Source organism: Podarcis liolepis, assembly GCF_965112155.1.
Source record: "Podarcis liolepis genome assembly, chromosome: 4".
Taxonomy (NCBI): Eukaryota; Metazoa; Chordata; class Lepidosauria; order Squamata; family Lacertidae; genus Podarcis; species Podarcis liolepis.
Window position 1 is genome coordinate 102,689,559 of NC_139558.1, and position 25,720 is coordinate 102,715,278.

General features: G+C 46.3%; 2 protein-coding genes across 3 annotated transcripts in view; one reads left to right on the top strand and one right to left on the bottom strand.

Moving 5' to 3' along the window:
* LOC310705065 (uncharacterized protein) overlaps window positions 1-25,720 on the top strand; it is a 177,096-nt gene that overhangs the window by 7,665 nt on the left and 143,711 nt on the right. The window lies entirely within an intron of this gene.
* On the bottom strand, window positions 478-25,355 carry LOC310705071 (uncharacterized protein). Of its 2 annotated transcripts, none has more exons than XM_083499417.1 (6): window positions 25,181-25,355; window positions 23,509-24,001; window positions 23,231-23,312; window positions 22,863-22,945; window positions 18,380-18,506; window positions 478-2,527 (listed from the first exon to the last, which is right to left on the bottom strand). In XM_083499417.1, the coding sequence occupies exons 2-6, from the start codon at window positions 23,908-23,910 to the stop codon at window positions 609-611; spliced, it is 2,613 nt and encodes an 870-aa protein (XP_083355543.1). In that variant the 5' UTR covers window positions 23,911-24,001; window positions 25,181-25,355; the 3' UTR covers window positions 478-608. The 2 variants fall into 2 exon arrangements, with proteins under 2 accessions (XP_083355543.1, XP_083355544.1); XM_083499418.1 differs by having other exon boundaries at window positions 25,127-25,355.

Genomic DNA, 25,720 nt, shown 5'->3' on the forward strand with positions numbered 1-25,720 from the left:
CCAAAATTCTGTGGGTACTCTAGGTGGTGCAGAAAGCTGGTTTTGGACTACACCTCCCATCATCCCTAGCTAGCCGGACCAATGGGGAGGGATGATGGAAACTGAAGTCCCAGGAGCTGCAGAGGACCCAAGTTTGGGAAAGCCTCCTTTAAAGCAACTTTTGCGTTGGGACCTGTCCACATTTGTATTTTCTTGTATTTTGTTTTTCTCATGACCTTTGTGCAGTTTTTAAAATGTCTTAAAAGGGCAAATTGAAAGCGAAATTGTATGGCAAGTAGTGGAAGAATAAAAGGTTGCATTTGAAAAAAACACAAAGAAAACCTAGGGCATGGCCTCCTCAAATATTATATGGGGGGGCAAAGACCCCTAGGAATTTAAGAGTGGCTGTATTCCCTACACCCACACGTCTCGGGATGCTTAGAACATAAAAACACAAAACATCACATGTTAAAATAGCATTAGATGTCAATAAGAAAAAGGCCTGGTTAAAAAGGTGTGGATTTGCCTGGCTCCTAAAGCTGTATAATGGTTTTGCCGACCTTTGTACGGATTCTTTGATGGGAAGTGAGTTTAGAGTTAACAGTGAAGCTCTTCCCACATTCCACACACTAATAGGGTTTCTCCCCTGTATGAATTCTGTGATGGGAAGTGAGATTGGAGCTCTGACTGAAGCTCTTTCCACATTCCAAGCACTGATAGGGTTTCTCCCCTGTGTGAAGTCTCTGATGCCTAGTAAAACTGGAGCTATCAGTGAAGCTCTTTCCACATTCCACGCACTGATAGGGTTTCTCCCCTGTATGAATTCTTTGATGGGAAGTGAGATTGGAGTTTTTAATGAAGCTCTTTCCACATTCCACGCACTGATAGGGTTTCTCCCCTGTATGTATTCTTTGATGGGAAGTGAGATGGGAGCTCTGACTGAAGCTCTTTCCACATTCCACACACTGATAGGGTTTCTCCCCTGTATGAATTCTGTGATGGGAAGTGAGATTGGAGCTATTCCTGAAGCTCTTTCCACATTCCATGCACTGATAGAGTTTCTCCCCTGTATGAATTCTGTGATGGGAAGTGAGAGAGGAGCTAACAGTGAAGCTCTTTCCACATTCCACACACTGATAGGGTTTCTCCCCTGTATGAATTCTGTGATGGGAAGTGAGAGAGGAGCTATCAGTGAAGCTCTTTCCACATTCCACACACTGATAGCGTTTCTCCCCTGTATGAATTCTTTGATGGGAAGTGAGATCGGAGTTTTTAATGAAGCTCTTTCCACATTCCACGCACTGATAGGGTTTCTCCCCTGTATGCATTCTTTGATGGGAAGTGAGATGGGAGCTCTGACTGAAGCTCTTTCCACATTCCACACACTGATAGGGTTTCTCCCCTGTATGAATTCTGTGATGGGAAGTGAGATTGGAGCTATTCCTGAAGCTCTTTCCACATTCCATGCACTGATAGAGTTTCTCCCCTGTATGAATTCTGTGATGGGAAGTGAGAGAGGAGCTAACAGTGAAGCTCTTTCCACATTCCACACACTGATAGGGTTTCTCCCCTGTATGAATTCTGTGATGGGAAGTGAGATTGGAGCTATTCCTGAAGCTCTTTCCACATTCCAAGCACTGATAGGGTTTCTCCCCTGTGTGAAGTCTCTGATGCCTAGTGAAACTGGAGCTATCAGTGAAGCTCTTTCCACATTCCACGCACTGATAGGGTTTCTCCCCTGTATGAATTCTTTGATGGGAAGTGAGATCAGAGTTTTTAATGAAGCTCTTTCCACATTCCACGCACTGATAGGGTTTCTCCCCTGTATGTATTCTTTGATGGGAAGTGAGATGGGAGCTCTGACTGAAGCTCTTTCCACATTCCACACACTGGTAGGGTTTCTCCCCTGTATGAATTCTGTGATGGGAAGTGAGATGGGAGCTCTGACTGAAGCTCTTTCCACATTCCATGCACTGATAGAGTTTCTCCCCTGTATGAATTCTGTAATGGGAAGTGAGAGAGGAGCTAACAGTGAAGCTCTTTCCACATTCCACACACTGATAGGGTTTCTCCCCTGTATGAATTCTGTGATGGGAAGTGAGAGAGGAGCTATCAGTGAAGCTCTTTCCACGTTCCACACACTGATAGCGTTTCTCCCTTGTATGGATTCTTTGATGGGAAGTGAGATTGGAGCTCTTCCTGAAGCTCTTTCCACATTCCACGCACTGAGAGGGTTTCTCCCCTGTATGAATTATCTGATGGGAAGTGAGATCGGAGCTCTTCCTGAAGCTCTTTCCACATTCCACACACTGATAGGGTTTCTCCCTTGTATGAATTCTTTGATGGGAACTGAGATTGGAGCTATTCCTGAAGCTCTTTCCACATTCCATGCACTGATAGAGTATCTTTCCAATGAGATTTTGCTGATGGGAAGTGGAATTGGAGCTCTGACTGCAGCTTTCTCCATGCTCCAATTTTTTTTGTGGTTTCTCCTCTCTGGGGATTTTTTCGTGGTCACCTTTGTCCACAATTTCCAATTCATCACAATCTGCATCGGAGACAAAAAGGGATTAGAGCCTCAGGAACAAATGGAGAAGAACTGAAGGGAGTTGCATGTGTGTTCATTACCTGTGTTGTTTGTTTAATATGAGATTCGGATGAGCTGTTGAATGTTGCTTTGTTTATATAAAGTAGGGGTGAAAATTGTGGACGATTTTTGGAAAAATGTGTATTTCAGAGGTTTGATGGCTTGTAACACCACTTCCTTTGGAGTAATGTCATAAAATTATATATCAATGGAAAGATAATTTGATCAAGAATGCAATCCAACAAAGTTTGTTCAATTACCTGTATTTAATCAAATGTTATAGCCAAATAACCAGAAAAAGGAAGCACAACTTGCTTAAGTTGACTTTTGTCAGTGTGTTATGTGATTGCTATGAAGTAGGTTGGTTTTTTGTGTTCTTTCATTTAGTGAGGGTGTAAAACATAATAAAATTATAGAAATGGCACAAAGAGTTGAATGGTCCCCAGAAAGTGATGTAAGATTGTACTATTAAGTGAACAAGGCTACAGTTATGAAGAAATTAGTAGAAGAGAGATTGGGGAAAACTTAACCAAAGTTGGCCTTTCTATATTTTTGAAGAGGTATAAGGAGACTTAGTCACTACAAAATCAGACTTGTTAAGGCAGGGAAAGGTGTACAAAGGCAAGTGACGATGGACGAGTGGAGAGACTTTGCCTACAAGACAGAAGAAAATAATCTGGGTGTATACAAGATGACATGGCGCAATGTAATGGGAAGTTGAGTGCAAGGACTGGTCTAAATGTTAGAATTCTAAGGAAAAAGCCATTGTTATCTCTCAAGCATATGTTGAAAAGATTAAGCCTATGTTAACTGGACAGTGGAACAATGGGACGCTACCTTACATGGTAGTGATGGTACGAAATACGCAAGTTTCTTTAATTGGAGAAGAATCAGAGGAGATTTACATCCTACTTGCATTACACTGACCGTGAAACACCCAGACAGTGTGATAATCTGGGGTTGTATGGCAGCAAAAAGTGTGGGCAGAATTTGCGTCATTAATGGGAATATAAATGCGGAAAAATGCATAAACGAAATATGTGAGCCCAAACTGAAGTGTTCCGCAGGTGATATTTTCCCAGATACCGAAGCATTTATATATTTTCAACAGGATTCAGCTCTATGTCGTGTTGCTGCTGTGTGCAAAAGGTGCTTTCAAGATAATGATATTTCACTGCTGGAATGGCCTGGGAATAGCCCACACTTTAACCCAATCAGAAATCTTTGGAGCCGACTAAAGAAATTTGTTATTCAGAAGCAACCCAGCAATAAAGCCCAATTAACAGAGGCAATAATTCAGTCTTGGTTTCACATTATTACAGCTGCAGAACTAAAAACTTGGTTCACTTCATGGGAAGGCGTTGTAAGGCCGTAATTAAAGCTAAAGGTTACCAATGGTTACCAAAGGTTTCACGTTTTCACTTTATGACTGCTGTTCTAATAAATACTCCTTCATAAAATTCATTGCATTACATCCTTCATTATCTTTCCGTTGCTATATAATTTTATGGTATTACTCCACACAAAAGTGGTGTTATGAGCCATCAAACCTCAGAAATACACTTTTCACAAAAGGTTTCCACAATTTCGGCCACTAGGAGTTCATTTTAAAGTTAATATTTTTTTTATGGAATCAGATTATTATTGTTTATGTTTCATTCTTATATGCGTGTTGGAAGCCGCCCAGAGTGGCTGGGGCAACCCAGCCAGATGGGCAGGGTATAAACAAAAATTATTATTATTACTACAGTGGTACCTTGATTTAAGAACAGTCCTGTTCCGGAAAAGATTAAGTTTGTAAACCGAGGTACCACTGTATCATCATCATCCTCATCACCACCACTGCTACTTCTACCTGAAATTCAATAAGCCTATCTCTTCTCTGGGATGAATTTTGTTTGGCCCAGTCATGGCATCCCCTCCATCTCCAATGTCAGTCGTCTCTTTCGTCAACCCAAGACTGACAGGAGCAAAAACAAAAACAGAAAACCTGAAGCTACTTATCTTTCCTAACAATTCTGAAGCTGACATTTAAGATAGCCTGGGCAGTTGAGACCAGCCCAATCGTGGTAGAAAAAGGAATAATTTGAGGAAGATTGTTCAAAGAAAAAACTGTAAGTTACTCTTTATTGTGGGGGTGTTAGGTTCCCAGGTGTTGCAGGGGGCGCTGTTGAGCTCTGTGAAAATATATGAGGTTGGTCCATAGACGTATTTTTTGAATTTCCAGGCAGATATGACGATCCCACAGGGAGCCTTACCAAGAGAGGCCACGATCCCACGATTCTCCTCCATGACGTCCTTATGCAGAGCTCTTTTGTCAGGATCCAGCAACGCCCACTCCTCGTCCGTGAAACAAACAGCGACATCTTCAAAGCACACTGGACCCTAAAAGGAAAAGGGAAATGTCCTCTGAGACAGCAGAAATATGATCTACTCCACAATGCTGTTGTTTCCTTCCTCTAAATTGCGGTGTTGTTTCAATAGGATTGCTTTGCTGCACATTTTATTTATGGATGCTTATTTTATTCTAAGTTTAAATTATGGGTATTCGTTTTTGTGCAAATAAGTTGTACTCCACCTTGTGTTTTTCAAGTCATTCTGCCTAGGCAAGCATTCCAGTTTCCCCAATAGAAGGATCCACGTTCTCCTCTCCTCCTGAGCTCTTCTGGGGAGTTCCCTCCCAATGCCCTAGAGCCAAATTCAAGGGATTCATGGAGGAATGGGGAGGGGGAGGAATGGGAGGCAGGGCCCATTTTGCAGCCGATGGGTTAGGCGAATCCAGGCCGCCTTCTGTTCTCATTTCTCCACTGCTTAGAAAACAATTTTAGTATTCAGTGATCAATCTAGAAATAAAATAAGCCTATTCTGAATGGCCATCTGTCTTGGATGATCTAGCAGAGATTCCTGCAATGCAGGGGGTCTCCTGGCTCTGAGAGACAAGCAGGGAGGGTGGCTTCTGGCAAAAGGAGAGGGAGCAACCAGTGGCTCCTCTTTCTCCTGACTCACCTCAGCCTTTCGACCTTCCTCTCCCACTCACCTCCTTCCTCTTCTGTCTCTGATTCTGCACTGCATTCTGCCACAGAGTCTCCCAGCTCACTAAGCCCTGTAACCCCTAAAGCTTCTGACACCTCCTCTTCCCAGGCTTCTCCCTCTTCTCCCTCTGACCACCCATCCTTCCTCCACCTCCACTCCTTCGGCTCTGAGCCATCTTCCCTTCCTGGTTCCCCAGCTGCTTCCTCCCACCATTCCTCTGTGTGCAACCAGTCCATGATATTGCTCCATCCCTTGGCCTCTGTCCCCACAGGGCAGCTTCCCCTGACCTGATCTGGTTCCAGAGCCGCTGCTTCCCTTCTGCCCCCATTAAAAGGCGGATCAGGAGGTCTTGCCGGCATCCTTCCGCCACCTGCAAGAGAAAAAAGGTAAGCAGGACGCCAGGAGTGCCTGGTTCTTTCACAGGTGAAACAGGGCATCTCTAACTACAGATGGGCCTTTGAGAGAGCTTTACCTACTGAGAGTATTTGGACGTTTGTGCCCATTTCATATGTTTGTTTGTGCAGAAATACATCTCCCCTCTTCTGGACCCTTGTTCCCAACTGTCTCCCCAAAACAAGATGAAAAGAACCCTCAGATGAGTTGGAAAACCAACGGAATGAGACCAGACAGAGAAAAACCACCTTCCTCCTTACCCAGTGGCCTCTCTCTGGTGTCCAACGGAGGTCTCTCTGCCTCACAGGAATCCAGGTCCATTTCTGCAAAGAGATCCTTTCCCTGAGAAAGAAACAAGGATTCAAAACAGAGAATGGTGAGAAATACTAGAAAGAGAATGACAAAGACTTGAAGGGTGTGAGATCTCATTCCATGGATGCCTTCCCAGAAAAAGAATGGGCCATCAGCAGACCATTATGGGATGTTTTCTGTCCTGTTTGGAGCCCCTTGGGAGTATCCAGAGGAAAGTCTCTCTCACCTGCTTCCTCTCCTCTGCCTGGCTCAGGAGGAAACCTTCGGCCAGGGCCACCGCCTGGGAACTGGTCTCCGCTCTGCAGTCCCTCACCCAGCTCTCCATCTCCAGGGGAAGGACAGCCAGGAACTGCTCCAAGATCACCAGGTCCAGCATCTCAGCTTTCGTGTGCCTTTCTGGCTTCAGCCACTGATGGTCAAGGTGGTAGAGTCGGCTGCAAACCTCTCGCGGTCCTTTGGCCTCCTGGCAGCAGAACTGCCTCAACTGCTGGCTCTGCACCTCTGAGGGGAGGGTGTCCTCCTCACCCAGGATCTTCTGCACAGAGTTTTCCCAGAACCCCCCACTGCTCCCAGTTTGGTTGGCATGGCCTCTTCCTGTTCCAGGGCCAGCTGAGTCTTGCTCATCCATCTGTGCTCTCAGGAAGCCTCTGAGAGATCAGAAGGAACCCTTTGGTCTTCTGCCAAGTTCTGCCCGTCTAAATGAGAAGCTCTAGCAAATCCTACAAAGCAAATACATTGTTCTGTTACAGAATTTGTAGGACAGAGGGGAAATGGTTCCCTGAGCAAGCATGGATGAGTCTTGCTGGAAACCAGGGCTGGACTGCACCAGATCCCAGACCATGAGCTATCTTTCTGAAAAGAAAGAGGAGGAAGAGGAGAAGAAATAAGTCTCTAGCCTTCAAGCAATGCAGAATGTGGAGGCAACTGAAGGGATTTCTGTCAGATTAATCAACCTGGTTTCTGCTGCCTTCCAGTCAATGCATGAAGTCTGAACCGACTGATAAGGGAGTCATTTCTATCTTGTGATAAATGGATGCTTTTCTCTAGTAGGGGTCCTGAGCTGGGGGTCCTTGGGAGTTGCTCCCCACCCCCACCCCACCTCCACTCCCTGCTTCTGTCTCCTTTTCTGCAATATCTGCCGCTGTCCAGACAGATTTGTGGGGTGAGGTCTCTTTTTCTCTCTTCTGAGGGCCAGGAATGTATCTGGCCAACCCCCTGAGGGCCAAATGGGCGGGGCCAAAGACATTCCCCTTGATTTTTTGTTGTTGTTCTATTAGATAGCTTAACACAAACTGGTTTGCAATGCAGCAGCCAGACTATGGCCTGGGATGCCTCTCTTTATTCCTGGTCTCTCTTTCCTACTTTTCCTTCCTTCCTCCCCGCTGTTTTTTTTTGGGGGGGGGGGACTAGTCCATCTCCTCGTCTGGTTTTGGAAAACCATTTGCAGATGTTTCCTCTGTTGTGCAATGAGGCTGAGCGACATCACACAGAGTTAAAGTCCTAGGGACTCCTTTGTTTAAAGAAGGGAGATCATTTCTGAACGGGGGGTGGCGGAGGGCCAACTGAGTTTGGGATCCTCTGATCTGCAGGAAGGAGAGCGTGGCAGACCTGGCCCCTCCCTGGCAGGACCCTCTCCTCCCTGACTTGGGGTCCCCCCCACCCCCTGCAGCCCTGAGACCCCCACCAGATCCCAGAGAGAGAGAGAGGAGACTCACCAGATCCCAGAGAGAGAGGAGACTCACCAGATCCCAGGAGGGGGGCAGGCCCCCCAGGCACCCTCCCCTGCTGCAGCCCTGGGACCCCCCCCCCCCGTCTCCCCACTGCACCCTCGGGGGGGAGAGAGAGGAGACTCACCTGATGCAGCCCTTGCAGCAGAGACACCGAAGCAGGAAAGGACTGGGGAGGGAGGGGCCTTGGCTCTGGAGGACCTGGCCCCCCCTTGCTTCCTGGCCTCTCTAGGAAGGCAGCTCGGTTCCCTTTAACCCTTGCCAAGCCGAGTCCCTCCAGCTCAGCCCTCTCTCGCTTGGCAGAACCTCAGATTCTTATTGTTTGTTATTTAGCTACGCCTATGCCCAGATATCCTTTTGGAGCGCGAGGCTCTTGGCTGGACTCTGAGCATCTCCCTCCCTTGGCCAGAAACCAGAGGAAGAGCTTGCAGGGAAAAGGGCTTTGCAGGAGGCAAGGAAGCTCCTCCTTGAATTCAGGAGTGGAGAGATAGGAGGGGATCCCGGGGTCATCTAGTCCAACCCCCAGCAATGCAGGAATCTCAGCTAAAGCATCCATGGCAGATGGCCGTCCGATCTCTGCTTGGAAACCTCCAAGGAAGGAGAGTCCACCACCTCCCAAGGGAGACCTTTCCCTGCCCAACTGCTCTTAGGTGTCCCTCAAGGCAGCGGGTCCTGAGTTCTAGCCCTGCTGAAACCATTGCATTGGCTGCCAAGGAGGAACCCAGCGAAGTTCAAAAGAAATAAATCCTATTCTCATCATAAATGAGTAATACTTTCTTATGCACACTTATGCACGCCACAAAAGTATGCCATTTCCCTTTCCAGAAATGCTCAATTGCTAATTCAATGGACTGAAAATGGATGGTTGTTGTTATTATGTTTAGGGAAGCTTTTAATATTTGATGGACTATTGTATTTTAATATTTTGTTGGAAGCCGCCCAGAGTGGCTGGGGAACCCAGCCAGATGGGTGGGGTATAAATAATAATAATAATAATAATAATAATCAGTATTACTATTGACCAGGTGAGTTTTCTCCTTTCAAAGAGGGAGGTGGAATCTCCACGGTTGCTAATAGCATAATGTTGAAAGTGCAGGGAAATATGGGGAGCCCTAGAGCACCTGCTTGGCATGCAGAATGTCCCAGGGTCAACCCCTGACATCTCCTGCAAGGGCTGGACGAAATCCCTGCCTGACTCTGGGGAGCTGCTGCCAGTCAGTGTAGACCAGGGGTCCTCAAACTATGTCCCGCGGGCCGAATCCAGCCCGCCAGGGTCGTGAATCTGGCCTGCACGACCATTTCAGAACCCGCCAAGTGTTCGAGGCTGAAAGCATCTCGCCACCCGCTCAGTCAGTCCCTGTGCCATGCTGAGGTATAACACCGGTCTTGAAAGACCTACATTGGCTTCCACTACGTTTCCGAGCACAATTCAAAGTGTTGGTGTTGACCTTTAAAGCCCTAAACGGCCTCGGCCCAGCATAACCAAAAGAGCTTCACCACCCCCATTGTTCTGCCCGACACTGAGGTCCAGCTCCAAGGGCCTTTAGGCAGTTCCCTCATTGCGAGAAGCAAAGCTACAGGGAACCAGGCAGAGGGCCTTCTTGGTAGTGGCCCCCGCCCTGTGGAACGATTGCGTTAATTGTTTAACGGGCTGTGGGACTGTCCCCATTTCTTGTAAACTGGTTTACATTTTATTAAGCGGCGTGTACGGGTGTTCTTCGGTTATTGAGGGAATTCCCTCTCCCGGTTGCCTAGGTTACATGGAGTAAACCACGTGGTTCCTCGGCTATGGGAATTATCGGCGCCATCTTGGGAGAGGCTAATAGACTCCACCCCTAGCTTATCGGCTTCAATTTCTCATTGCGCTTTAATTATAAGAACATAAGGACAAGGGCGGAGTTTCAGCATACGGCATTTGACTTAATTAGGTTCTGGCAAGCGCAATTTTTTGGTTCAACTGCTGTCCCAGTGGGGGGGGGGGTGCTTGCTTGCCACACGGCTGCTCAGGGGGTTGTTTTAAGGGCTCTTTCTCTGTGGAGTTACAAAAGTGCTAGGAATTTAGTCGTGATCAGGAGGGATTTAATTGGTTTTTTGTTGCTGAGGGTTAGGTTTTTCTGCCGTCCATTCCTTACTTTAATTCTTTCTCATGCAAAGGGAGTTAATTTAAAGCTAAGGTTTCCTACAGTCGTGAATTTACCGGTAATTGGTGTGACCCAGAGTAAGTTAATTTAAATCAATTGAGTTAAAGTGCTAGGTGCCGTGAATTCCAATTTAGCAATTACGGTTGGCTTCTAGGGCTTTTTGCGTGCCAAAGTTTGGGCAGTTGGTATTGGACTTGCCTTCCTAAAATAATTGGTTAGCTGCGTGGTTAACTCCGAACTCAACTTCACTCTTCAAGCCAAAAGACAACCCTTCCCCGTCCCCGGGCAAAACCCCTGGCCTTTCATTGGTAGAACTGCCACCACACTGGGGGCGTTTAAATAATAATAATAATAATAATAATAAATTCATTTGTACCCCGCCCATCTGGCTGGGTTTCCCCAGCCGCTCTAAGCGGCTTCCACAGCAACAAAAAATACACAAAAATGTCACACATTAAAAACAGGGCTGCCTTAAGATGTCTTCTGAATGTCAGGTAGAGCTGATTATTGTCCTTTGTTCCAGACCATGCTGAATCCCCTCCCATATGCAAGTTGTTTGTGATCTTGATGGTCTTCTGTCTAGAACCATCAGGGTTGGCATAGCAACTGGGCAGGGCTCCTGTGTATGTGCTGGTATGCTCAAGGGATTATGGCTGCCCTCTTTCAAACCTTCCCCATTTTGTAGTCCTTCCTTCATGGAGTAAAATAAAAGTGGAACAGTGGGAATCTGATGTATGGTTGATTTTCTCTGAATTTATAACAGAAGCGTAGCGTATGTAGTGCGTGAGTGTGAGTGTGTGAAGTTTGTACAAACTGAATGATTGGGCATTATCACAATATCCTGCGACATTATCACAATATCATGGGCTTCATCCGTTGTACATATTCTAAGTAATGTAAATGAATATAATGTCATAATTCAACATACCGTATTTTTCGCTCTATAACACACAGATTTTTTCTCCTAAAAAGGAAGGGGAAATGTCTGTGCGTGTTATGGAGCGAATGTGTGCTCCCTGGAGCCGAAAAATGAGGCAAAAATGAAACCGCGCTTCAGGGAGAAGGGAAACCTGAAAAGAGGAAGTGGCAGCTTTCCTGCATTCTGCCTCAGGGTCTTACTGCCCACCCTCTCTGTTTCCTTGCTGTGTTTGCTCAAACGGAACAAAGAGCAGGGAAAGCCCCTCCCCTCCAGGCAAGTAGAGAGGGAAAGCAGAGCGTCCGCCCTTCTATCCTCTCCCTGCTCCGGAGGGAACAATGTTTGTGAAGGGAAGAGAGATTACAGGTTCGGCTTAAAATTCTGATTTGACTTCCTGCTTTTTGTTTTTGGAGACACACAGCATTCAAATATGCTTTCTTCCATTTAAAGAGGGAGAGAGAGAGAGAGAGAGCACACGCTGGCTGGCTTGTGTGGGTGGGTGGGGGGAAACTTTTGCCTTCCTTTCCTCACGTTATAGCCCTCTCCTGCATTCTTAGCCTTCTGTGTTTTTCCTTCCCTCCCCACTTAAAATGTGGTTACAAAGCATGGATCCACATGGATCCTCAGGATCTTTGCATTGGGTCACCCCAAATTCAGCATCAGATCACATAGCATGTCCATGGCTACAGCCTGCCCCCCAAAAATCACACACCCACTGTTGCCTGGGCCTGCAATGGTGCAAAAACCTGGTTAAAAAGCATGGATCCACATGGATCCTCGGGATCTTTGCATTGGGTCACCCCAAATTCAGCATCAGATCACATAGCATGTCCATGGCTACAGCCTGTCCCCCCCAAAAAAAATCACGCACCCACTGTTGCCTGGGGCTGCAATGGTGCAAAAACGTGGTTACAAAGCATGGATCCACAGGGATTCTCAGGATTTTTGCATTGGGTCACCCCAAATTCACCATCAGATCACATGTCTGTGGCCACAGCATGAAGCACAAAAATGATACGTCCACTGTTTCATTCAGAATATTTTTTCCCTTGTTTTCCTCCTCTAAAAACGATGTGCGTGTTATGGTCAGGTGCGTGTTATAGAGCGAAAAATACGGTATTTTAACAAATTAACAAACCTGTGTATGGATAAAGTTTGTTTTACATTTGTTGTTTTAAAAGGCTCACTTTAAGAAGAAAACCTTACAGCTGCAGATTGCTGTCACCTGTAACTAAAATCAATGCTGCGCCTGTCTATATACATTGTAAGAGTTGTTGTTCACTGCAGAAACCACTATGTTATAAGTTCCATTATCTGGATACTTCATATATGGTATGTACTTTTATAGCACGATTGTGGTCGATCCACAACTCTGGTCACTGCTCCCTGAGAAAAGCTCAAGAACTCTGGGCAGAGACAATGGGTAGATCACTGGCAGGATTTTTATTACTGGGAGTAGATCTCAGTCTCTTGGAAGTTCTGGCATTGTGGCTAGTTCAAGGTACCAGCACAACTTTAATTGCCACTCATCTTGTTGATGTTAACTCATTTTCCAGTATTTTGCTATTAACATCCTATCCGCTATTGTCGTGTAAAGAAACTCTCTTTTATTTTCATTTGGGATGCTTATTGTTAGAATGTTAAATAGGAAAGCTTTGGTTTTCTTTAAAATAAATAGCATTTATTTTATTTTATTTTCCCTTTGGGGACATGTTCACATGTGGAATAAGGTTCCCTCGTTTTGTCTGCATCTCCAACATTTATTGCTGATATTTATTTATTTTGACAGATTTGGATGGGGTCAGGTACCATCTAAAAATCAGATAGCATGTGGTGAATTTTAAGTCTTTTCCCATAATTTCCCTCATTTTTCATCTTCATTGGATATCCACAATCGTGTCCATTTCACCATCACCTCCTTCACCTCCTGGTCCTTAAGGTTCCAGTCCAGTAACAATCTGTTTCGTTTTGATAATATCTTTGTATTATTTAATAATATATTTTTTAAAAAAAATTCACTGTTGTTCTGTCAAGTCCATTTATTTTTTATCTGGAAAAAATTGTTTAACTGGTAATCTTGCTTTTTTACTTTTGTTTTCCTTTTATATTTTTACTTTTTTGTAATTTTAGCATATGATAACAGTAGTAATTATATGGAAATGGGATAATAATATTGAAATGAATAAAATGCTTAACTCGCCAAGATTTTTATTGTTTGCAGCTTCCCAAGAAAACGGAAGGAGATTCTCTCCTTTTTGGCGTTTATCTCTTCCCTTTATAACTGTCTCTTTAAGTCCCAACAGTCCTGCCCCACCCTCCCGCTTACAGGATATCCTTTCTACAGATGTCAACGCAGACCCAGTGATGGAAAACTCTCAGCCCAATTCCTTGTGACCACAAGACTATTTATTACCTGCAGCAACAACAACAAAAGCCACCAGAGTGGCCACAGCTATCTCTTTGCAAAGACATAGACTGACAGGGAGGGGGCTGACAGCCTTTTCTGTGATGTAGGTATGATGTATCTGGGGGGGTGTCCTTGGGCTACACCCCTTCTATGATGTATGTATGATGTTTCTAGGGGTGGTCTTGGAGTCCAGGGCGGGCAATTAAAAATGTCTATATAAGGGCTTGCATGCAGGGTTCGGGGTCCTCCTCCTCTCTCCTGCGTGTGGGGGAGCACCCTGTTGCAACAGTTAATAAAGAACAGGCTTACTAGCTGCTTTGCTTCTCAATATTCTTTGGTTGGTCTCTGTTATTTTCTCCTACCAATAGAGAACCTATAAAAGGACTGTATATGGGCTCTTGGGTACCCCATAAGGAAAAGGGTACTCTTTTACTTAGCTCACCTGCAATCATGTGTGGTGAGTTAGCAATTCACTCCTCCCGTTGCTGGATATGTGGCTAGTATGTCACATGCCCCTGTTTACTTTCCTAGGCTTGGAAAGTGTAAGAACGGATGTCAGTCTTATCTCTTTCGCTCTGCTGTGCTTTTGCACTGTTCTTTGTCTCCCTGTCTGTTGCTGAAGAAGAGAGAGGGCACCATTACGATCTGTTCGGTGTTGTCTGCAAATGTGATGAGCATCCCCTCAGTTCCTTCATCCATGTCATTTATCAAGACGTTGAACAACAACGGGCCCAGGACAGAACCCTGCAGCACCCCTCTTGTCACTTTTCCCCAGGATGAGGAGGACCCATGAAGGAGTCCTCTTTGGGTTTGGTCAGTCAAATCCAACTAACAGTTACCTCATTCAGTCACACTTTACCAGCTTCCTCACATAAATATCACAGAGGACTCTGTCAAAAGCCTTACTGAAATCGAGATGCACTATTTCCACAGCAGGCCCCTGATCAACAAAGTTTGTAACTCCATCCAAAAAAAGAGAAGAAGAGATTTCTCTAGCTTGTCTTGTTTTTGAGAAAGCTATGCTTTCATCCTGTATGTTTATATTGTAAAAACTTCAGATGAAGGGCAAATAAATTTTAAAAAGCATAAATGAGGATATTGACAAGCTGGAACTTGTGCAAAGGAAGGAGATTTATGTCTTTACAGTGGTGCCTCGCAAGACGAAATTAATCCGTTCCGCGAGTGTCTTCGTCTAGCGGTTTTTTCGTCTTGCGAAGCAACCCTATTAGCGGATTAGCGCTATTAGCGGTTTCGCGGCTATTAAAGGCTTAGCGGCTTAGCTGCTAAAAGGCTATTAGCAGCTTAGCAAAAGGGGGGGGGGAGGCGGAAAAAAATCTCAAGACTCGCAAGACATTTTCGTCTTGCGAAGCAAGCCCATAGGGAAATTCGTCCTGGGAAGCAACTCAAAAACGGAAAACCCTTTCGTCTAGCGGGTTTTCCGTCTTGTGAGGCATTTGTCTTGCGGGGCACCACTGTAATTTGGAAACTACATGACCCAGTGGTGCTGACTTGGATAAAATATTGGTGGAGGGCCAGGTAAGTCCTACCTTGCACAATCCATCATATGATGTATGTGTGGGAATGTTCAGGGATGCAGGAAAGGATATATTGTCTGAGTATATCCTTATCCAACTTGTGTTAACAACTTCCACAGTATCAGCAGAGTAACATTCCCTTTTATTTAAAATTTGCAGCGTCTGCGTTTGCTCAGGCTCACTAAAGCCTCTATAATAACTGTTCTGGTATTTTCCCCTTATTCCCTCATAAAATAGAAGAGACGACACAGTCTTTTACAAAAATATAAAAAGAGTTTACTCACATTCTGTTCACAATCAGATCCCAGAAGGCAGACTTAGCTTAATGAAGTAACATACACTTGGAGTCTATCGTTTAAGAAGACAGTCCCTTTTTCCTCTCTTGGCTAGAAGCCAAGAGGGCATCTCTGGCTTAGTAGATGTTGTGTCTTCGATGCATGTGGTGAAAGAGAGAGAGAGATGGCTGCCCTGCCCTGTGCTTTTGTCATTACCTGTACAGGTGAGGCCACACCCACCTCCAGTTACATGCAGAGGAAGTCTGTCCCAGCCCAGAAGGAAACAGGAAGTTGACCTGCTGGCTGGACAAACATCCCTCCCCATGTGAAAACATGTTCACTCTGCTCTTGTGTTTCACAGCATGCACGCCATTTGAATGGCAATGCCTATAATGGCAGCAACTTTTTAAAAAAGTAATATTTTGAGCCTGTAGTTCAATTTCCCAGCAGCTCCCCTTGCCCCAGAAACACTTCTAGCATTTAATCTCCTCTACCTGTGGCATTGCTCAGCAGTGGGGAAAGTGACCTCTTCACACCGAATGTCCATTTGGTATGGCCCTTTCCAGGTTTTTCTGCCCCCTGTGTTTGTCTTTCATTTGTTTTCCTATATGTGGGTTACCAGTAGAAGCCACAATTCTGTGGGTACTCTAGGTGGTGCAGAAAGCACCTAGAAGCTCCCTAGAGGTTGAAGTGCCGATCAAACTTCAGTTTTGTGCTCTATAAATTCCAATTAGGAGTACTGGGGGTGGTTCAGATTCTGGGGCAGTGCTTTTGGCCAGCAGAGGGTATCACAAAGCCAGTCTACTTTCCCTTTAAGGGCAACTTGGGGCTCCAGCTGTTTTTGGACTAGAACTCCCATCATCCCTACTTAGCAGGACCAGTGGGAAGGGATGATGGGAACTGTGGTCCAGGAGCTGCTGTGGACCCAAGTGTGGGAAAGCCTCCTTCAAAGCAACTTTTCTATTTTGCCCACAAAGATGGGACCTGTCCATGTTTGTATCTTCTTGTATTTTGTTTTCCTCATGACCTTTCTGCAATTATTTTTATTATTTTTTAAGAGGGCAAATTGAAAGAGAAATTGTATGGCAAGTTGCAGAAGAATAAAAGGTTGTGTTTGAAAAAAACACACCAAAAACTGGGGGGTGGCATCCTTAAATATTTTATGGGAGGGGGGGCAAAGACCACTAGGCCTTTAAGAGATGGCACCTATTCCCTACACCCACAGGTCTCAGGATGGTTACAACATAAAAAAAAAATAAACAAAAAAACCACCGCATATTAAAAGGGCATTAGATGTCAATCAGCCAAAAGCCTGGTTAAAAAGGTGCAAATTTGCCTGGCTCCTAAAGCTGTATAATGGTTTTTCCGGCCATTGTATGGATTCTTTGATGGGAAGTAAGATTGGCACTCTGACTGAAGCTCCTTCCACATTCCACACACTGATAGGGTTTCTCCCCTGTATGAATTCTTTGATGGGAAGTGAGATTTTGGTTCTGACTGAAGCTCTTTCCACATTCCACACACTGATAGGGTTTCTCCCCTGTATGAATTCTGTGATGGGAAGCGAGAGAGGAGCTACATGTGAAGCTCTTTCCACATTCCGCACACTGATAGGGTTTCTCCCCTGTATGAATTCTTTGATGGGAAGTGAGAGAGGAGCTATTTCTGAAGCTCTTTCCACATTCCACGCACTGATAGGGTTTTTCCCCTGTATGAATTCTTTGATGGGAAGTAAGGGAGGAGCTCTTCCTGAAGTTCTGTCCACATTCCACACACTGATAGGGTTTCTCCCCTGTATGAATTGTTTGATGGAAAGTGAGACTGTGGTTGTGAGAAAAGCTCTTTCCACATACCACACACTGATAGGGTTTCTCCCCTGTATGAATTCTTTTATGGGAAGTAAGAGAGGAGCTCTTCCTGAAGCTCTTTCCACATTCCACGCACTGATAGGGTTTCTCCCCTGTATGAATTGTTTGATGGAAAGTGAGACTGTGGTTGTGAGTGAAGCTCTTTCCACATTCCACACACTGATAGGGTTTCTCCCCTGTATGAATTCTTTGATGGGAAGTGAGAGAGGAGCTTTCAGTGAAGCTCTTTCCACATTTGACACACTGATAGGGTTTCTCCCCTGTATGAATTCTCTGATGCTTAGTGAGATTGGAACTCTTCCTGAAGTTCTTTCCACATACCACACACTGATAGGGTTTCTCCCCTGTATGAATTCTTTGATGGAAAGTGAGAGAGGAGCTCTGAGTGAAGCTCTTTCCACATTCCACACACTGATAGGGTTTCTCCCCTGTATGAATTCTTTTATGGGAAATGAGAGAGGAACTATCTGTGAAGCTCTTTCCACATTCCACACACTGATAGGGTTTCTCCCCTGTATGAATTCTTTGATGGGAAGTGAGATGGGAGCTCTTCCTGAAGCTCTTTCCACATTCCACACACTGATATGGTTTTTCCCCTGTATGAATTCTTTGATGGGAAGTGAGATCGGAGCTCTTCCTGAAGCTTTTTCCACATTCCATGCACTGATAGAGTTTCTTTCCAATGAGATTTTGTTGATGGGAAGTGGAATGGAAGCTCTGACTGCAGCTTTCTCCACACTCCAAATTTTTACGTGGCTTCTCCTCCCTGGGGATTTGATCGTGGTCACTTTTGCTCTCAATTTCCAATTCATCAGAATCTGCAATGGAGACAAAAAGGGATTGGAAGGAAGAAATGGAGAAGAAATGAAACGAGTTGGGTGTGTGTTCATTACCAACGTATTTATTATTAGATTCTGAAGAGTTGTTGAATGTTGTTTTGCCTGATATAGAGCAGTGGTCAAAATTGTGGAAGGTTGAAGCTGACACTGAAGATGGCCTGGGAAGTTCACACCAGCCCAATCGTGGTAGAAAAAGGAATATTTTGAAGAAGATTGTTCAAAGAAAAAACTGTAAGTTACTCTTTATTGTGGGGGTGTTAGGTTCCCAGGTGTTATGGGGGGGGCTGTTGAATTCTGTGAAAATATATGAAGTTGGTCACATAGAGGTATTTCCAGGCAGATATGACGATCCCACAGAGAGCCTTACCAAGAGAGGCCATGATCCCACGATTCTCCTCCATGACGTCCTTATGCAGAGCTCTCTGGTCAGGATCCAGCAACGCCCACTCCTCGTCCGTGAAACAAACAGCGACATCTTCAAAGCACACTGGGCCCTGAAAGAAAAAGGGAAATGTCCTCCTCTGAGACAGCAGAAATATGATCTGCTACACAATGCTCTGTTGTTTCCTTCCTGAATAATAATAATAATAATAATAATAATAATAATAATAATAATTTATTATTTATACCCCGCCCATCTGGCTGGGTTTCCCCAGCCACTCTGGGCGGCTTCCAAAAAACTCTAAAATACAATAATCTCTTAAACATTAAAAGTGTCCCTAAACAGGGCTGCCTTTAGATGTCTTCTAAAAGTTTGGTAGTTATTTTTCTCTTTGACATCTGGTGGGAGGGCGTGCCACAGGGCGGGTGCCACTACCGAGAAGGCCCTCTGCCTGCTTCCCTGTAACTTGGCTTCTCGCAGCGAGGGAACCGCCAGAAGGCCCTCAGCAATGGATCTCAGTGTCTGGGAAGAACGATGGGGGTGGAGACGCTCCTTCAGGTATACTGGACCGAGGCCGTTTAGGGCTTTCAAGGTCAGCAGAAACACTTTGAATTGTGCTCAGAAACGTTCTGGGAGCCAGTATAGGTCTTTCAAGACCAGTATTATATGGTCTGGGCGGTCGCTCCCAGTCACCAGTCTATTGCAGATGCAATAGAGGTGGCAAAGAAAGTCTTCTTTGCCGTCGCTACTGCCACTTGACATTGAGCTCTAACCCGTGTCCGGTCAGCTTCAGAATGAGTTACCCATCACCGGTGCTCTAGCCGTCTCAGCGATTGTTTCATTCCCCTCAGATCCGTGGAAAACCACAGGGCTGTCCGGGCTCCATGCAATCGGAGAGGGCGCTTCGGAGCCAAACAGTCAATAGCCAAACAGTCAATCGCCCTGGTTAACTCCACATTCCAGCGGGCCACCAGGGAATCAGCTGAAAGGCCATCAACATGGGATAAAGCATCCCCTACCGCTCTCTGGAAACCATTTGGAGCCATTAAGTGGCGGGGGCGGACCATCTGAATCGGTCCCACCTCCATGCAGAGGGGAAGGGTCGCGGAGAAATCCAGTTGCACCAGGAAGTGATGTGACCATGGCACTGCAACCCCCCATCCCAGCCCACAAGGCCTGGGTTTCTGTGTGTAAGAGAAACCTGGTGGACAAGCAGCGGCAAGGACAGGCCCATCTGCTTCATCCAACCAAGTCTCTGTTACACATGCCAGGTCAAGTCCTCCATCCATGATCAAGTCATGGATAGCATTGGTTTTATGAATCATTGACCTGGCATTGCACAGCAGCACCTTCAGGTCATGTGGGTATCCCTTGCTGATTCTAGTATCCGTCCAGTCAGGACCAGACCCGGAGGCAGGGATAGTCCTCCAACAACGACTAAACCTGCCTCCTCTGTAATGACATGGTCTGGTCTTAGCGTAACTCCTCCGCCTACCCGTGATCACTGAGATCAGTTGTCCCAGTGCATCCCCCCCGTGCAACATGCCCCAGCTGTTTTGTGGGCTGGGACCCACTCCCCGGCAGCCCTGACCACCCCCCTTAAGAACAAAATAAAACCCTTAATAAAAAGAAAGAACCCACAATAAAACAATACAAACAAAAAACTGTAAAAATTACAAACACATTAAAATCAAAATAAAAAAATTCCTTCCAGTAGCACCTTAAAGACCAACTAAGTTAGTTCTTGGTATGAGCTTTCGTGTGCATGCACACTTCTTCAGATACACTGAAACAGAAGTTGCCAGATCCTTCTATATAGTGAGAAGGTGGGGAGGGGTATTACTGAGGAAAATACAATCTTTAAATAATCTTCCCAACAATACTATACTAGCTACTATGGATGTGGAATCTCTATATACCAACATCCCACACAACGATGGTTTACAAGCTATAAGGAACACCATTTCAGGTAAAACCACAGCGGACATTGCCACCAAACTCTGCCAATTTGTCCTTACCCACAACAACTTCAAATTCGGTGATGACCTGTTCCTTCAGATCAGCGGCACAGCAATGGGCACCCGCATGGCCCCACAGTATGCCAACATCTTCATGGCAGATTTAGAACAACGTTTCCTAAACTCTTACCCACTCAAACCTCTCTTGTACCTGCGATACATTGACAATATTTTTATCATCTGGACACATGGTCAACAGACCCTGGACACCTTTCACCAGAAATTTAATGATTTTCACCCCACAATCAACCTAACAATGAATCAATCTATGCAAGAAATACATTTTTTGGACACTACTATAAAAATACAGGATGGGCACATAGACACCACCTTATACCGTAAACCTACTGGCCGACAAACATATCTACATGCCTCTAGCTACCATCCCAAACATACCAAACAGTCCATTGTATATAGCCAGGCACTACCTTACAGCCGCATCTGTTCCAATTCTACAGACAGAGACTCTCATCTAAGAGATCTACAGCAAACCTTTTTAGAACTAAAATACCCAGCAGATGAAGTTAGACAACAGATCAACAGAGCCAGACTGATACCCAGAGAGAACTTGCTGCAAGACAGACCCAAAAAAGAAAATAACAGAACACATCACATACAGCTCCCAAGTTAAAACAGTACAACGCACCATCAGAGATCTACAACCTCTCCTGGACAATGACAGTTCTCTTTCTCAAGCTCTGGGAGGAAGACCTTTCATTGCCTACAGACAGCCACCCAATCTTAAACAGCTCCTAACCCACAATAATACTACAACCAGACTTAACACGGACACTGGCACCAGAGCCTGCAATAAACCCAGATGCCAACTTTGCTGCCACATACACCCGGACAACACCATTACTGGCCCCAACAACATCACACATACCATCTCGGGACTATTTAATTGCTCATCGTCTAACATTGTGTATGCCATCAAATGCCAACAGTGTCCTTCAGCACTCTATATTGGACAAACAGGCCAAACCTTACGCCAAAGAATAAACGGACATAAATCTGACATCAAGAATCACAAGACAGAGAAACCAGTAAGAGAACACTTCAATCTCCCAGGACATTCTATACAAGATCTCAAAGCAGCTGTTTTACTACAAAGGAATTTCAGAAATAGACTGGAAAGAGAAGCTGCTGAATTGCAACTCATTACCAAACTTAAAACCATGGAGAGACCTGGTTTGAACAAAGACATTGGATTCTTATCTCATTATACATGACTAAGCCATTTTTCACCTTCTCGCCCCTTGCCTTTTCCTGTAAGACCTATTGCAGTCGTTAAGAGTCGTCAACAGGCTCATCTCAGCTATCTGCCAATCTCCCATTCCCACCACCCTTCTGAGTAATACCCCTCCCCACCTTCTCACTATATAGAAGGATCTGGCAACTTCTGTTTCAGTGTATCTGAAGAAGTATGCATGCACACGAAAGCTCATACCAAGAACTAATTTAGTTGGTCTTTAAGGTGCTACTGGAAGGAATTTTGTTTATTAAAATCAAACAAATTCCCGAACCCAACCAAACATCCACCCCCCCCCAAAAGTAATCAAAAGGGAAAAAAGAAAATTTAAAAAAAACATTTTAAAAAGAACATTGCGCCGCTCCGAGTCCTCCTGGCCAGCAGCAGCAGCAACAACCGTCCTTATGAGGCCTGTCAGGCCCCACCCTGGGCCAGGTGGTGAGAAGCAGGAGCGGGGCCCTCAAGCACTCATGCAGGGGAGTCCTCCTGGGCACAAGCAGTCCTTATGAGGCTTCAGGCCCCGCCCTGGGCCAGGTGGTGAGTGGCAGGAGCGGGGCCCTCAAGCACTCACACAGGGCAGTTGTTTCAATTCAATAGGATTCAATGGGGACATGGAGAGGGGGAGGAATGGGGGGGCAGGCCCCATTTTGCAGCCGATGGGGCAGGTTAGGCGAATCCAGGCCGCTATTTGTTCTCATTTGTCCACTGCTTAGAAACCTATTTTTGCATTCAGTTATCAATCTAGAAATATAATAAGCCTCTTTTGGTCTTGGATTATCTAGCAGAGATTCCTGCACTGCAGGGGGTCTCCTGGCTCTGAGAGACAAGCAGGGAGGGTGGCTTCTGGCAAAAGGAGAGGGAGCCACCGGTGGCTCCTCCTTCTCCTGACTCACCTCTGCCTCTTGACCTTCCTCTCCCACTCACCTCCTTCCTCTTCTGCCTCTGATTCTGCACTGCATTCTGCCACAAAGTCTCCCAGCTCACTAAGCCCTGTTTCCCCTTCAGCTTCTGACATCTCCTCTTCCCAGGCTTCTCCCTTTGACCGCCCAACCTTCTTCTACCTCCACTTCTTGGGCTCTGAGCCGTCTTCCCTTCCTGGTTCCCCAGCTGCTTCCTCCCAACATTCCTCTGTGCCCAACCAGTCCATGAGATTGCTCCATCCCTCGGCCTCTGTTCCCACAAGGCAGCTTCCCCTGACCTGATCTGGTTCCACAGCCGCTGCTTCCCTTCTGCCCCCATGAAAAGGCGGATCAGGAGGTCTTGCCGGCATCATTCTGCCACCTGCAAGAGAAAAAAGTAAGCAGGACGCCAGGAGTGCCTGCTTCTCTCACAGGTGAAACAGGGCATCTCTAACTACAGATGGGCCTTTGAGAAAGCTTTACCTGCTGATAGCATTTGGACGTTTTGTGCCCATTTCATATGTTTGTTCGTGCAGAAATACATCTCCCCTCCTCTGGACCCTTGTTCCCAACTGTCTCCCCCCAAAACAAGATGAAAAGAACCCTCAGACAAGTTGGAAAACAAACAGAATGAGACCAAAAGGAGAAAAACCACCTTTCTCCTTACCCAGTGGCCTCTCTCTGGTGTCCAACGGAGGCCTCTCTGCCTCACAGGAATCCAGGTCCATTTCTGCAAAGAGATCCTTTCCCTGAGAAAGAAACAAGGATTCAAAACAGAGAATGGGGAGAAATACTAGAAAGAGAAAGACAAAGACTTGAAGGGTGCGAGATCTCATTCCATGGATGCTTTCCCAGAAAAAGGATGGGCCATCAGCAGACCATTATGGGATGTTCTCTGTCCTGTTTGGAGCCCCTTGGGAGTATCCAGAGGAAAGTCTCTCTCACCTGCTTTCTCTCCTCTGCCTGACTCAGGAGGAAACCTTCGGCCAGGGCCACCGCCTGGGAACTGGTCTCCGCTCCACAGTCCCTCACCCAGCTCTCCATCTCCGGGGGAAGGACAGCCAGGAACTGCTCCAAGATCACCAGGTCCAGCATCTCAGCTTTCGTGTGCCTTTCTGGCTTCAGCCACTGATGGTCAAGGTGGTAGAGTCGGCTGCAAACCTCTCGGGGTCCTTTGGCCTCCTGGCAGCAGAACTGCCTCAACTGCTGGCTCTGCACCTCTGAGCAGAGGGTGTCCTCCTCACCCAGGATCTTCTGCACCGGGTTTTCCCAGAACCCCCCACTGCTCCCAGTTTGGTTGGCATGGCCTCTTCCTGTTCCAGGGCCAGCTGAGTCTTGCTCATCCATCTGTGCTCTCAGGAAGCCTCTGAGAGATCGGAAGGAACCCTTTGGTCTTCTGCCAAGTTCTGCCCGTCTAAATGAGAAGCTCTAGCAAATCCTACAAAGCAAATACATTGTTCTGTTACAGAATTTGTAGGACAGGGGGGAAATGGTTCCCTGAGCAAGCATGGATGAGTCTTGCTGGGAACCAGGGTTTGACTGCACCAGATCCCAGACCATGAGCTATCTTTCTGAAAAGAAAGAAGAGGAGAAGAAATAAGTCTCTAGCCTTCTAGCCACGCAAAATGTGGAGGCAACTGAAGGGATTTCTGTGAGATTAATCAACCTGGTTTCTGCTGCCTTCCAGTCTATGCATGAAGTCAGAACCGAATGACAAGGGAGTCATTTGTATCTTGTGATAAATGGATGCTTTTCTCTAGTGGGGTCCTCACCCCGGGGGTCCTCATGGGTTGCTCACCCCACCCCCACTCCCCTGCTTCTGTCACCTTTTCTGCAATATCTGCCACTCTCCAGACAGATTATTAGGGTGAGAGCTCTTTTTTTCTCTTTTGAGGGCCAGGAATGTATCTGGCCAAACCCCTGAGGGCCAAGTGGGCGGGGCCAAAGACATCTCCCTTGATTTTTTTGTTGTTCTATTAGATAGCTTAACACAAACTGGTTTGCAATGCAGCAGCCAGACTATGGCCTTGGATCCCTCTCTTTATTCCTGGCCTCTCTTTCCTACTTTTCCTTCCTTCCTGCCCGTTGTTTTTTTTTTTGGGGGGGAGGGGGCTAGTCCACCTCCTCCTCCAGCTTTGGAAAACCATTTGCACATGTTTCCTCTGTTGTGCAATGACGCTGAGCGATGTCACACAGAGTTAAAGTCTCAGGGACTCCTTTGTATAAAGAAGGGAGATCTTTTCTGAAGGGGGGGGCAAATGAGTTTGGGATCCTCTGATCTGCAGGAAGGAGAGCGTGGCAGACCTGGCCCCTCCCTGGCAGGACCCTCTCCTCCCTGACTTGGGGTCCCCCCCACATGAGCAGGACCCCCCGTCTCCCCACTGCACCCTCTGGGGGGGAGAGAGGAGACCCACCCTTAGCTGTCAACCTTCCCTTTTTTGCGGGAAATTCCCTTATTCCAGCGCCGTTTCCCGCTGCTTCCCGCTGCTATCCCGGATTGGGAGATAGGTGAGGCTGCTGATCCCTTATTTTCCAATCTGAAAGTTGACAGCTATGGACTCACCAGATCCCAGAGAGAGAGGAGACTCACCAGATCCCAGAGAGAGAGGAGACTCACCAGATCCCAGGAGGGGACAGCGAGGCAGCCCTTGCAGGAGAGACACCAAAGCAAGGAAAGGACTGGGGAGGGAGGGGCCTTGGCTCTGGAGGACCTGGCCCCCCTTGCTTCCTGTCCTCTCTAGGAAGGCAGCTCAGTTCCCTTTAACCCTTGCCAAGCCGAGTCCTCCCTCGCTCCGCCCTCTCTCAGATTCTTATTATTTTGTATGCATTTAGGGGGCAGCTGCCAATGCCCAGATATCCTTTTGGAGCGCGAGGCTCTTGGCTGGACTCTGAGCATCTCCCTCCCTTGGCCAGAAACCAGAGGAAGAGCTTGCAGGGAAAAGGGCTTTGCAGGAGGCAAGGAAGCTCCTCCTTGAATTCAGGAGTGGAGAGATAGGAGGGGATCCCAGGGTCATCTAGTCCAACCCCAGCAATGCAGGAATCTCAGCTAAAGCATTTTACTTCAGAAATTGTTTATGTGAATGCACAGCCGGTTACGTCTTGTGTGTTTGTCCATTCCAGGAACAGCATTCCTGACCCAGATTTTCACAGGAAGTCC